The sequence below is a fragment of the Atractosteus spatula genome, chromosome 28 (genome assembly GCF_055471065.1).
Source record: "Atractosteus spatula isolate fAtrSpa1 chromosome 28, fAtrSpa1.hap1, whole genome shotgun sequence".
Taxonomy (NCBI): Eukaryota; Metazoa; Chordata; class Actinopteri; order Semionotiformes; family Lepisosteidae; genus Atractosteus; species Atractosteus spatula.
In genome coordinates, this window is record NC_142733.1 from 9,079,993 (window position 1) to 9,093,089 (window position 13,097).

The 13,097-nt window shown below is 43.5% G+C and overlaps 1 protein-coding gene across 1 annotated transcript; it reads left to right on the top strand.

Annotated features, from left to right (window-relative positions):
* Positions 1-5,617: 5,617 nt before the first annotated feature.
* Positions 5,618-7,734, top strand: gdf15 (Growth differentiation factor-15). The gene is made up of 2 exons (XM_088907484.1): positions 5,618-5,903; positions 6,944-7,734. Exons 1-2 carry the CDS (start codon positions 5,618-5,620, stop codon positions 7,732-7,734), a joined length of 1,077 nt encoding a protein of 358 aa, XP_088763610.1.
* Positions 7,735-13,097: the final 5,363 nt, after the last annotated feature.

Consider the following 13,097-nt stretch of genomic DNA (forward strand, 5'->3'; position numbering starts at 1 on the left):
GAGGTGAAATAATTTATGTTCCGTGCAAAGGCATTTTATACATTCTACATATTTATGCATTTTAGACTTTGAAAGGAACCTGTCGAGTCATGATGTGTTAAAGTATTGTGAAATTATTAGAAACAGATTTGCAATATTCTGATCTATGACCTCACCTCTGAAATCACAATGTCTTGACAGTTGTTATAAACCACATGCTCTGGGAGAGGATACAAAAAAAAGTATACTGAATACTGTATGAACACTTTCATTGCCCTTGCTTGACTGCAGTAGCCAATTTAGAATTTGGCTTCTGATTGAATTATTCCTCTTTTTGTACAAAATGTGGATTTAGCAATTACTTACTGTAACTCCCCAGCAGTGACTCCAGCTCATGTGGAGGAGCTGCTCTGACATGCTGCCCACCCATCTGTTGGTATGCTGCAGGCTCCACAGCCCCCAACAGGAGAGTGAGTGTTGATTGGAGGACAGGCCTGTCTCTCAGTGATGTCACTGTATGCCTGCAGGCACCCGGCAGATCCCAGAAGGCTTTCCTTAGTTGCTCATGCCAAGTAATCCCAACTCTATCCTCTTAGTCAGCTAGTAAAATGGTACGGGCTTGATCCAGTGACGTCCAGATCATAGCCTTCAACCTGGACCGGCCACTAAGGATCTCAGCCTTTTCTTTTTCCCCCTCCAATCCCCGACCTCTCATTTGAAATGTGCATGTGAGAATTAACATTCTTCCTCTCAGGAAGTGTCAGTCCTCAGGATAACCGTGAACTCAGGTAATCCCAGGCTTTTCTTTGACTTCTTGTTTAAAACAAAGGCATTTCAGACAGAGCGGACAAGAGTTCAAATCTCAAAGCTGGGCGCACAGTGTTCAATGAATGACATCTTGAAGAGACTTCAACCTTTCACTATATGACACACTTTTACCAGATTCCTAGACACGCTGAAGGGGTCTCAAGGGTAATGTTCTGTATTGTCCAGTAATGTATAAGCCTGGGTAACATGCTTGCGTATCCCAGGGTTCATTGCTCTACGCGCAGACAGCAGCTTGGTAGCTCTTTCCAGTCAGCAGAGGGATGGGGTTACATGAGTCTCAACCTTTGGAAAAGCTTTGGTTCTCATTAGAGTCAATGACAAACTCCAACCAGATCCTCACCCTATCGTGCAACATTTTAGTCTTTCAGAAACCATTCCATATACATAGTAATGTATTATCATCTGGAAAATGGAAAACAAACATTCCAGGATTGTGATGTGTGATTATTTCAGTATTCTTACAAGCCTTTCTGTTTGTCTTTAATAGTGTAATGAGTAAGATACCAAACAGAGGAGTTGTTGTTTAATGGTAAAGGTGTGACTCTTTTCAAAACCCTGCTGACTCATTCATTAAATTAATTAAACCAACATTAATTCACATTTTCTCTGTTTCTGCAGAGTTAAACAGAGATAAGTGCACGTGTCTGTGTATTCTAGGGAGGTGGTCTGAATCATGTCCTTAATGCAGGTGCACGAGGTCTGGCTCCAGCGGTAATTGGTTTTAAAAGTTTCCCAGTGTTTCAGTTTCATAAAAACTTAGCGTCTGTCCATCCATTCTCTAACTGCTTCATCCAGCTCAGGGGGACTATCCCAGTCAACAATGGGATACAGAAAGGACGCAAGCCAACATAAACTCACGTGAACATTTATTAGATGTTATTTTTATTTAAAAAACAGAATAATAAGCCCATTGCATATTAGCAAGTGTGTGTCTTCAGGCCGCAGACCCCGAACCCCTGCTCTACCAGCACTAACTCTACTGCAGGCACCGTGTACATTTCAAAGAAAAACACACAGACGTCATCTGACTGCCCCGCTGGCGCTAGAGCTGTAGTGGAGTACTGAGCTGATGCGCAACAGGAGATTCCAACAAAACATTAGAGGAGGACATTCCAAGAGAGTAATGGACGATTCTTTCCAAATAAAAACTATACTGAGAAACTGCAATAACTGGAGCTCCGAAACTCCGAAATATCTCCATGGGATTACCAGCAAACAAATTGTCATTTCTAGATAATTCTGTGCTTGGAATGTAACCATGGAAATAATACAAGAGAAATTCAGGGAAACATTTGTAACAGGGCAGCAGAACACCCCAGCACAAAGCGTAGGTTCTGAATAAATCAGACTGAGCGCCGTGATTCTTTAATCTTCCAAACAAATTTCAGGAAACACTTACATCACCCACTTTGCCTGTTACAGTGCAGTGTGATCACTGTGGCTGTGTTTCCTCATGGAAAGCAGTGACGGCCTTTTGGATTCACTATGTAAGCAGAGCTAGAACTCATGCCACAGATCCTCATCAGATTTAACCTCTTAAAATAAGTAAAAATTATGTGCATGAAATTCCAGTCAAATGATGTTGGTGTTATATACGGTACTTCATAATGAATTGTACCAAGAATGTGTGTAGGTCTAGAGCCATACAAGATGTACAGAATAAAGTCTACCCTATAGACATCAATTCTCGTTAAAAATATATACTTTCTATATAATATTTCTATACAATATTCTATATTAACCTTGTCAATTTTAATCCATGGGGTTATTCAGTCACCACCATGCCATTGTAATAATCTAAATTATTAGCAATCTAATCTCCACAGGCATCAAAATTATTTTGTTACTCTTTCGTTTCTATTCATTCACTAAAACGGGTTAACTTCCACTTGTTAAGAACGGCCGAGAGTGAAATCAATTTATAGGCAGATGTACATTTGAAGACAAGATCTAAAAAGCACAGTGTATCTATCACAATTAATAAACTCACGAAGCTCCAGTTTCAATGCTTCAGTAGACTATCTACCGACTGATGTAATCACAATGTACTAACTACGCTGTACGGGTATGAAACACAGAGCCATGAACACAAGAAGGCAATGGAACATAACCTCCACACAATGCAAAGAGGGCTGGAATGCAGCATGCACAGAATAACAAGACAAGGCAGGAGAAGAACACACAAACAAGAGACATAGCTTAAACATACATAGGGTGACACTGCCAATAATTCTATCAAGGTATGGCGGTGCTAGAGCTCCGTTATCCATCCATCTGTACATACAACCATTTTCTAACTGCTCTATCCAATACAGCGTCGTGGGAAAGCGGGAGTCTGGCCCAGCAAGCAGCTGGACAAGGCAGGATACACCATGGATGGTACACCAGTCCATCGCAGGGCACACAGACTCACACCAGGGCCGATTGTCCCAGAAGTCAGTTAACCTAACAGCATGTCTTTGGCCTGTGGGATGAGACCAGAGCACCCAGAAAAAACCCATGCAAACACAGGGAGAACGTGCAAACTCCACACAGACAGCACCCAGGCAAGTGAACCCAGGGCCAGATGGCTGCAAGACAGCAACACGAACCACTGTGCCCCCATGCCGCCCTCTTCTATTCTGTATTGGAAAAAAAACAATCCCCTATTAACAGTTCTGCAAATAGCTGCTGCCATGTATAGCCCTAACAATATTAGTATTGCCCCGTTTATCCAACCTGTCCTTTGGAGCATGCCTGGAATGGCAGCCCCCGAGCTTTCTCAAGATGACTCATACCTGCACGTTGGAATGATTTACATCTGAGAAAGGAAGTGGACTTGGTTCAACACCAAGAATGGTTTGACTTGTAGGGCATGCAGATAAGTGGCCCTTCAGCTCTTACCTCTTTTCAGCTCTTACATCACTGAACAAATAAAAGGCTGAGTTCTCAATGGAGGACTTTAAAGTGAGATACAAGGCTTTAAAATAGCCGCTGGGTTTGCTAAACAAACTTCTGCCCTTTGTTTTAGTACAAATGTTTATCTGCAGCCTGCAGTCGCTTTGTTATCTCTGGTTTCTCTGGGAAAACAGAGCCAGTGGATCCAGCCGTGTCTAAAACATCCACGCATGGAGATTGCGAAGAGGAGTATCGCTTAATAGGGCCATTTTATGTAAGGAGATTAAACAGCTACATTTTCTGATGGAGAAACAAATGCTGGGAAAGACAAGACAGTAATCTATAGGACGTACATCATCCTACCGTGACCCCACACGACTTTTCCTGGACAATGTTAAAATTATGACAATAATATATCATTGTTTAGATATATTCCTCTGATTGTTTGTAACAGTCGCCGGAAAGAAGAACAGTGAGCCCTAATTTAAAGCATTTTTTGCTCCCTCATTAACTTAATAATATTATTTCAATACTTAAAATAAGATTTAACTCAGGTTAATAACGTACACCTGATGCTTGAAACAATCCTCATGTTTATTTGCATTGTTTGTGCATTTGTCTTTATATTCTTTGCTGTTGTAAAACTAATTGCTCCTTAGGGATTACGAAAACACTCTCTCTTCTCAGTTTTTAAATGTCTGATAATGTTTACAGCCTGCAAAGGCACTGAGGAGCTCGTGATGTGTATAATTGCAACCTTCTTGTCAAAAGACTCATTTCTGTGCTTTGCTGGCATCTGGATTGTAGAAAGAGTTGAGTTGATTCCTAATGGAGAGTAGTGTAGAACTAAAAACAAATTTTAGATTTTACCATGAAACTGGCAAACAAATAAATATTGCTGCCAGTGACACGTTTACCACGGTAAAAACCTTCATAATCAAGTCATTTCATAGGAGCAAAAGCTGATGACCTTAATCTCACATGCTTCATAACTTTCTTATTATAGGCATCGTGGCTTGGTGAAAGGTACATAGCTAACATTTGCACGTTCATCACGAGGACCTGTTGAGCTACCATTATACTTACTCATTAACGAAGCCTGCACATATTTGAAGAGGAGGCAAGATATTTGTTAAGTTAAGGGATGCCAAGATATTAGTAAGCGGGTGGAGAAAAAGTAACTCACTACTTTCGTATTGCGTCCGCAGCTTAACAAGTTCAGATTTCTTGTGCAAGTTCTCACATGAGCATACAGTATATCTACAGTACACAATAGTAACACATTTCATTTATAAACTGTAGCACATTGCATCGCAGTGAAATGTGCTCCACGTAAAAATGCTAAAGGATTACTAAGAAAGAAAATGATGGGTAATCAAACACTTTATAGTACTGCAAGTTGATATGCTGGCAGAGAAGGGTTTTACAATATCTATATCTATATAGAACCACATATATATTAGATATATATCTAATTTTCTGTCACTATATGAATAAATCCTTAACCACATTGCTTATGATATAACTGAAGGAGTCTGGTAGTATAATTATATACATAAAATAGTCTATGAACGCACACAAAAGTAACAACATGGTTTATAAACTTTGCAAGCCGTTAGGTGTTTTAAGTATATTACTGCACCTAAACATTCATTACTGCACCTATACAGTTCATTTATGAAGTTCAAAGAGATATATGCTACTGGTAGCAGTATTTGGGCAGCAGGTATTCACTTAGCAAACCCCAGATACAAGCCCTCTCCTCCCCCCCCCCCCCCTTAATGGAAAAGATGCATTTCGGAGAACAAACGAGGAACTAGGAGGCGTGGTCAGGCCGCGCTGGACTTTAGCTCCATATAAACGAAGGCAGGCCTGTGGAATTTCATTCATAGGGTTTCCACTGAACTCTCGGCTGCCGCTGGAGACACTTGTCATGCGCTCACCACAGAGAGCAGGACGCCTGGGGTACTTGGTCTCCTGTCTGGGGCTCTTGTTTCTGGGGAGGGGACAGTGCCGCCCATCGCCCACCGAGGCGCAGGAGGTCCCGCAGCTGGAGGCGCTGAAGAGGGGGATCCTGGACGCTCTGGGAATGAGCAGCCCCCCAGTGCCCAGGCAGAAGGCGAGTGAGAGGGAGCTGAGGCGGATGCGCAGCCTCTACGAGGAGCAGCGCGAGCGGCTCTGGAGAGACCCGCCGCCCGCCGTCCTGCTCCCAGAGCGAGGTGAGTGGGGAGCGGGTTCGCAGAAACGGCCGGGGTGTAAGCAACATTGGATCGCAACGTCAGTGGAGAAAAATTAAAACGGGTCATTAAAAAATTCAATTCCAGGCATGGGGTGCTGTCTGTGGGGAGTTTGCATGTTCTCCCTGTGCCTCCTCCAGATGCTCCAGGTTCCTCCCGCAGTCCAAAGACATGCTGGTGGGTTAACTGGCTTGTGATAAAACTGGCCCTGGTGTGAGTGTGTTCTTGTGCCTGTCTGCCCTGTGATGGACGGGCGTCCTGTCCAGAGTGTACCCTGCCATATATACTGTATATAAGCCCATTGCTTTTCCAGGACAGGATAATTAGGTCAGAAAATGGATGGATGGATGAAGCTGATCTTTGTGTGCTATCAGATGTTTTTGTCATTTATTACAACTTTAAAATTCAGGTTTCTTTTTTTTCAGGCCTCTGAACCGATTCTAACCAATAATTCAAATAAGTCTACAGAATAATTGAGAAAGCACTACCATCCTGTTTACAGGCATTATGCACTCTGCAGCGTTTTCATGTTATTGTGCTTTGATTAAGATCCTTAATGGGAACAAGAGTTCAAAGTAACCAGGCCTGAATCTGCGTGGTCTTTAAATTTTGGAGAGCCTCATCACAATGTCAAACTGTCAAAAGAATATATATATATGTACTAAAATGTATGTAACATGATTTACATCATGTTAAATTTTCAGAATAGGCTCATACCATAATAAGCCACTCTACAAAACAGACAATGTTCAGTTATAAGGACAGTTTCCACATAAATAGAGAAAACCTAACATTGTGTCAAAAAGCAAATAAATGAAGTTTATTTAATAGTTTTTTTTAAAAGTGTTATATCAAAATCGGCTCAAATGCAGCTGGTGTTCCTTCACAAGCGAACTTCCAGAAAGAGTGAGGTTTAAATCGAGAAGCTCCCTGGAAAACCCACTGGACCTTATTGCCGCTCGGGGAGACCGTGCACTGACACCAGTTAACGGACTTTCTTTCTCCTCTGTGGCTCAACCCAGTACAGCTCCTGCGCACGCCGGTGGAGACCAGCAGCAACGCCTCGGGACTCAGCACTCAGAGATTCCGCGCGCTGTTCAACAGGACCGGCCTGATGACGGAGGAGCTGGGCCTCGTCCGGGCCGAGCTCAAGCTCTATCAGCACCTGCTGCGCAGCCCCGCCCCCCGAGAGCCAGGCCTGGCCGGCCCGATACGGGTGCGCGTCTACCAGCCTCCCCAGAACCGCTCAGGGGACTGGGCCCTCGTCGCCTCCACGGTCCTGGACTCGCGACACGGCGGGGTTGACCTCAGAGGCCCCGTGGACCGGTGGAGGGCCAGCTCCCAGGAGACGCTGGAGCTGGAGGTGGAAACCATCGCACGGGGCCCGCGGCCACCACCGCCCGCCCCTCACATCGTCCTCAAGGCGGAAATTGGGCCGGGCGAGGGGGGCGGGAGGGGGCAGAGACACAGGCGCTCCAGCCCCGAGCAGGGCTGCGGGCAGGAGGAGAGCCGGTGCTGCAGAAAGTCGCTGACCGTCTCCTTCAAGGAGATCGGCTGGGCGGACTGGGTGCTGGCCCCCGAGACCTACACCATGTACTTCTGCGACGGCTCCTGCCCTCACAACTACAAACCCGCCAGCATGCACACGCAGATCAAATCCCGGATGCACCACGCTTCCAAAGGGGCTGTGCCGTCTCCCTGCTGTGTTCCCTCTGCTTATGACTCTATGATCCTGATGCACTACGACAGCGAGGGGAAACTGACTTTAAAGATCTTCAACGATATGGTCGTCACTAAGTGCCACTGTGCCTGAGCTGGACATTATGTATCTGGACGGTATGCTATATGGAAGACAAGGGCAGAGTGTACGTTTATCATTTCAATGCATTCTGTGTTTTTTCTCTTTATTTTTGGAAGAGGTGAGTGTGTTTTGAGGGATATAGAAAGCAGACATTACCATTCCGTGTAAATACCGAACAGTGTTTTTTTTTCAGTGTTTTTTGTATCCACTTTGTTAAATCTGATTCCAAATTCCAGGACAGGTCAGAACAGAGGTTTCAGGAAAGTCAGTAGAACAACATAAGCACTGCTTGTTCTGTTACTGTAATTCAGTAATTACTGTAATTCAGAGGTATTGTATTATTTACTGGTCGAGTGTAGTTCGAATCATTTTTAAACCGTGCATAAATGAAGACAACATAAAAAAACACTGGAAAGGGCTATACAGAAGAAAACCTTATAGAAAGTGATATAAGACAGTATGTCTTTTGAAGAGTAAACCTGTACAGTCACAGACAGTCTAAAATTCAGAGGCTGTATTGAAAATACTCCCCAAAGGGTCACTCGTATGCTTCAGTCCGACGCAAATCTTGGTTAGTGGTGAAATACTTTCTGGAATGGGATTTTAAACACATGTATTGAACGCTCTAGCATGCTGGCAGTTTTATTCCCAGTGATAAGGGCTTCATGCTGATGACATCAGGGCACACTTGAAAATGGAAAGCATCTGACTCCAAGTGTTATATAAAATAAGACAGCCACCAGATGTTTCTATCTTAAGGCAAAAGATCTGCAAAACAGGTTATCCTCCTATTTGTGGATATATTTATTTTAATAAACGGAATATGAATCCCCTGTGTATTTCTGAAAGCATGGATTTCAATAACAGATGGGTAGTTTGCTTGTATTTATGTGCAATAACTGTCAAGTGGCTAATTGGCTAACATGTTTGTAAAGTGGATAATTTATTGTAATTTATTTTATATTTATAGCCTAAACTCTATTTATCATTTTTTATGTTGTTATCTATGCCTGTTTTGTTAATTAAACATAGTTTGGATTTTCTAAAGGCGTGCCTTGTTTGGAAATACATGTTTTTTTTTAAAAAAAGAAAACATCCTGCTGTTGTTTTTGAAATGTGGGGCAAAAAAGTACAGTACATACAGTACATAATGATCACTGCCAAACACTGTGGTATCAGACATATATTGGGAGTGAAGACAGGCGTGTGATTTATACTTTACATCAACATTGACATCAAACAAATATCTTTCACTTTTTAGTCTGCCTTTCCAAGCTTGTGACTTTATGTGAGAAACAGGCTTTCATTATTACTCATTCATTATGACTAATTTGACTGAAACAGCCACTTACCGTACATTCGCACTCATTTATACAGCTTGGCATTTTACTGGAGCAGTTCAGGGTGAAGCACCTTCTCAAGAGTACAACAGCAGTGTATCACATGGGATCTGAACCGGCAAAATTCCCACTGGACACACCCAGGATGGGATGCCAGTCCATCACAGGGCACGCATAGACACAGACACACCAGGGCCAATTTTCCCAGATTTCCAATACCTCTCGGGCCCTAAAGAGTGGCATCAGATCTATGATACATCATTTAGAAAGACAAAAATCATTCATTACACTCATACGTTCACTGCCACGCGTGTGCATTCAATGCTTGGAAATGGACAGGCTGTTCAGATCATGTGCATCAATTCACATACAAGGTTCCATCTCTTGGTACCTTTTGAGCTGCAGGTAGGAAAAGTGTAACAGATTCATAAACTTTAAAGGACAAATGTCACTCACACTGGGCTCCCCGGGCTGGTCAAATCTCATTTCCAGAGGCTGACCTTTGACTCAGAAGACCGGACGCCGGTCTGGGCGGAGTGGATCAAAGCTGTCCGGCCAAAAAACAGCTGTAGGGTCTGCCACGTACGCAACAACAGCTTCTTGACGTTGTGGAAATATTTAAGAAGAGCATGAATTGAACGCACCATCTTAATCTACCTTACAGCGTGGTGCTCTATTTACGACACTCTTGTGTGGTTTTCTTTTTTTTTCTAATTCTGTAATTCGTCACTCGCAGTATTTCGAGAAAAGGTCGTGTGAAATCTCATCGTGCTACAGAACAAATGCATATAAATCAGTTTATTTGGATTCCGTTTGCCCGGCTGCGAACACTCATCTTCTGACACTGGCGAGCCGGAGAGAAGGCAGCTGAGGCTGTGTTTGTTTTACCGGAATCGTTGGGAGTATGAGTCACGCCGGAGAGGCACGTTCCGTACGCGTTGCTGTTGTGGCGAAAGAGGCGACGAGGCGGCGCTGGAATGCATGAGTGTAAGTGTAGCACTAAGACGCTGGCACAGGTTAGTGCGCAACGCTTCAATATTTATACTGCTGTCGAGCTGAAATTAACGAGTGCGTCCCGTTTGCAGAGAAGAACCAATTGGTTTCCCTTGGGGTAAAGAAAAACACCAGCAACCCTGTAAAGATTTGTGAACATGTACACATATTCCCTGCAAATTCTTCATCTGACTCAGATTCTTCAGCTATTCTTAACTTGACTCTGTCTTCATATATACTGGTCTTCAACTGGACATATTACATATTAAAAACGTTAGTGTTATTGATTCTTGATTTCTTTTTGGTTTTATAACGTTTTAGTGTTTTTGTTTTTTAATGATTGTTAAAGATGGGGTAGAATTCTGTGCGATCTAGGATTGGAGGGAGTGATGTCTCTCCTGTAACATGCTTAGTGCTCTGAGCCCTGAGGACAGGGACAGTGTTAATGTCCCATATCAGCAGAGCTTATCTGTAGATCAGTACACTAGTTGGTATAAATGGTATAAGTTGGAATAAAACAACAACCAGGTCTGAGGGAAACACGACAAACACCCTGATACTGTATCATTAACTTGAATTCTTCTGTCTCCCAGGCGGAGACTAAACATTCCTTCCCAGAATCTGAAAAAAAGCTCCTTCCCAAGTCTGCAAACATGTTGATCCAGATCTTCTGAGACCTGAACAGCTCCTATATATCAAGAGCACCTTCCCATCATGTTTCATATCGTTACTATTAATTTTATCACCTCACAGAAAATGACCGTCCTCAGATGCCCATAAGCATGGCCTTTTTCATATTATCAGTTCTTAATGGCAAACCTCCCCGAGCCCAGCCCTGCTCTCAAAGTCTTACAGCAAGATCCCTGATTTTGCCCGATTTTCCCTTGGACAAAGTGCGCTGAATATCAAAAGACGTTTGTCACGGGTTCCTTCGAGACGAGACTGTGGTGGTTGTGCTGTCAATGCCCCACTCACCTGCCTTCAGGCCCACTGAACATTTGTGGGATGAGCTGGGGCAGCGTGTGGTATCTAGGCCGCACAGACCAGTAACCAGTAGTGCCGTCTGTGTACTTGCTTAAGGAACAGCAGGTGTGAGGCTTGCCATTGAGTTTCTAATAGCACAGCTTCACTTCTAAATTACCCTGGTTCAGTATCTTTAGAGAAATGTCTGGATGAGATCCTAGGATCAATTAACTACAGGCACGGTGGTCAGCACTGCTGCCCTGCAGCTCGGAGGCCCTGAGGTGCTATCTGTGTGGAGTCTGCATGTTCTGTACAAACCCCTGATTGCTTGGGTTTCCTCCATTTGTTCTGGTCGGCTCTGGCTCCCCCTGGACGCTGAACTGGATATAGTAGTTGGAAAATGAGTCCACCCAGAAACCAGGGTATTTGAAAATCAGTCCTGGGCCAGAAACTCGTCCATTCCTTCTGAGTGAAGAGAGCTGTTCTGAAGAAGCAGAGATTTTTCCTTTTTTCAAGACCTCTTTCCTGGCTACACACAGTCCTGCATTAGAATCCTCACAGAAACAACACACAAAATAAAAATAAGATTCGTTTCTAAGGATATGTTTAATCCAAAAGTTGAGTCAACACACAGGGAGATGAAAATAACGGGAATCGCATTTCCAAACCTTCTACATGTTTTTGTGCTTCAGTGTTGCTGTTTAAAAAAACAATTATATATTCCTTTAAAGAATGTCTCCGCGTCATTCCTTACTAATTTCATCTGTGTTGCTGGCTTTGCTTTTTTTCCATGAAATCTGTGATGTCTGAAAAAATAATCCTTGTTTGATGGCAGTATCTGTTTTATTAACTCCTGTACTTTCAACAATAAAGACGTGAATTGCACTGTAATTTAGCTGTAAATCAATAGCATTCCTACAGAGAAATTCCTCATGTGTGCTGTGTGTGGAGTGGTGATCAAGGCACCTGTGAGAGAAACAGTTTTTTTTTTAAAAACAAATAAACAATCTTGGCATTTGCAAACTGAAATCAACTACATTAATTCCATGCTGTATTTGAATTGTGAATACATCACACTCTGGCCTTTGGATGTGAGCAATTCTTTCAACAGAAGTAGCCTGTCCTCGGTTTTAAATGCAAATCCATGTTAAGAATAAAAGTGGAAGCTACGTTGAAGTGCATTTCTAACTGAGAACAGGAGACACCTCTGTACTGAAAGGGTTATGGGGGTGAGGAACAAGCTACCCAGCCATGTTGTTGAAGCCATTAAACTGGCTTCAGTCAAGAAACAGCTGAAGCGATCCCTGGATCAATTAGCTACTAACAGCTAAATCGCCGAGTGTTCTCCTTTCGTTTGGTCTTCTGTACTTATGTCGGCATCACATGTTAACGGTAAACTGTAAATCCACTGCCGAGGGCTTCAAACATTCAGACTGCGCGGTTTGTTCATTGTTGTCACAATCCTGCCATCTTGTGGACATGTAGGGTAAGGCACGGAGACAAACAGGCGCCATCTCCTTCCATCGACGTTCAAATTACCTTTGTCACTGCGTCGAAGTGAATTGGGGAAGTCCCGGAGATTTCTTTTATCTGATCTTCTGAACGATTGCAAGTGTCTGAAACCAGACTGTGGCTTCCTGAAGACGGAGCAACCTGCTAGCACTGCCACAACATAAGAACAGTCATAAACGAGAGGAGGCTCGTCTAGGCCATTCGGTAGTTAGTAGCTAATTGATCCCAGGCTCACATCCGGCTGTTTCCAGAAAGGAGCCAGGGTATTGATTTCAAGAACATGACTAGATTGCTTGCTCCATACTCCCACATCCCTTTGGCTAAATCAGACCATCCAGCATCTAGTTCGCGATTGAAATGCACTCGGACAAAGTCGCGACTTGTGCCCTCTGCCGAGGAGACGGGGGCTATCTGAAACTCAGCCGGCGTGCTTTCAGAGCTCTGTGGATGCTGAGGCCACCATTGAGCACCCCACCTGCTGCGCCAGACCTGTTGATATTGAGGGTGCTGCAGGAATCTTCTTAGGGGACCTTGTGCAGCAGGGCCACTCTTTTGCAGGTTCCTGGT

Excerpts from the sequence above, each read along its gene's own strand:
- gdf15 (XM_088907484.1), top strand. The coding sequence starts at position 5,618 with ATGCGCTCACCACAGAGAGCAGGACGCCTGGGGTACTTGGTCTCCTGT. Across the intron at positions 5,904-6,943 it reads CGTCCTGCTCCCAGAGCGAG|TACAGCTCCTGCGCACGCCG; the intron begins GTGAGTGGGGAG and ends GGCTCAACCCAG.